Consider the following 1,421-nt stretch of genomic DNA (forward strand, 5'->3'; position numbering starts at 1 on the left):
TTTTGCGGACTTCCCTATAAGTTGCATAGCTTTGCGATTCCAAAGCAACAATGAGATAAAAGCGGTTCCATCCATAACACGAACTTGAAGCCTATACCTGCAACTCAATTTTGATTAACCTTATGCATAATTTTTATAGATAGAAGATTTTAAATATACATAAATAGTACTAACCTGTGAGTAACTGAAAATTCTTCTTCATTGCATTTTTTACAAAAGTATTTATTTCCAACTTTTTTGACCTTTCGACTACACTTGTTGCATGCCAAGTATGACCATCCCCGGTCAAGTTCCAAATTAACCAATTTTGCCGCAATCCAATAGCTACATTCCTATTGAGTAAAAACTAAACAATTATTGTAAATGCAAAATAGAAAACATAAGGTAAATATAATTGAGAAAGTAAATTAAACTCACTTGCGTGCACTGAACTAAATCCCTAATAGTTTTAAACAATACAATTCCTTTGTCTAACTCATCTCTAACAGAGTAACTTTGCTGAGAACTTGTTCGAGTGATTCGCTCAATGTTTGATTGACGTGCTGCAAGTAATCTGCATAAGTCAAAAATTGTAATTTATAAATACTATTGCTATATTTTGGGTACATATAGAAAAGGATTATACACTTGACAAACCTGGATTTAAAGTCAATAGACTACGGCAACGTATAATTATCCATATCTTTGTCTGATACCAATNATCTACATACAGAAAGGGATCATTGACAAACAAATAAAGAATGTAAGTAGCTTAACAAACAGTATCAAGCATGCAAGTCAAAAATGTAGAAGAAAGCTCACCTGACCATCTCGCGTTCCTTTCTCAATGTCCACAGTAATGTGATAGCCCTCCCTTTCAAACTTCACGTTGGGGCACTGGTCACAGACCTGAACAGGAAGTTCGCTCCATAAGGTTGCCAATATCCTGTTCCTCCTATACGTTTCATGGTAAGGTTAATAAACACATATATAGGTAATCTATCTGTAAAGTATTGTTTCTATTTTTGAAGTACTTACTGATCATCTTCGACTACAACATTAATAAAGACACTTTGGTCGTCTCCTTGCTTGTAGGTCTTAACATCTTCATAGGTCACAACCTGACCAACAACATCTATAAATATAAAAGTTAGTCACATAGTTTTACAAATACCATTAGTTCATTAAAAATGAAAAAAAGAATTACCGAGTAATTATGTCTCATCTACATCATGTTGATTTGTTAGTTGGTCAAAAGGGCGCAAGTTAAAGATGTTCATATGAAATGAAGGATCATTTGTTTCCTCAACAAATGTCTTTTGAGTAAATGTCAGACTCAGGTTGTGTGTCGTAGTCCTCAACTTCAAATTATTTGGTCCGACTACAAAGTAGTTCATACAATATAAGCGAAGTTCATGTATCTTGTTCCTAAAAAACTTAAG

The 1,421-nt window shown here is 33.7% G+C and overlaps 1 protein-coding gene across 1 annotated transcript; it reads right to left on the reverse strand.

Annotated features, from left to right (window-relative positions):
* Nucleotides 1-174: 174 nt before the first annotated feature.
* On the reverse strand, nucleotides 175-1,114 carry LOC109222808 (the record flags this gene model as incomplete). Its single annotated transcript, XM_019387120.1, has 5 exons — nucleotides 175-332; nucleotides 418-553; nucleotides 637-656; nucleotides 802-934; nucleotides 1,018-1,114. Coding segments are annotated over 5 exons (544 nt in total), but the record flags the coding sequence as incomplete, so codon positions are not given.
* Nucleotides 1,115-1,421: the final 307 nt, after the last annotated feature.

This window comes from Nicotiana attenuata, unplaced genomic scaffold (genome assembly GCF_001879085.1).
Source record: "Nicotiana attenuata strain UT unplaced genomic scaffold, NIATTr2, whole genome shotgun sequence".
Lineage (NCBI taxonomy): Eukaryota > Viridiplantae > Streptophyta > Magnoliopsida > Solanales > Solanaceae > Nicotiana > Nicotiana attenuata.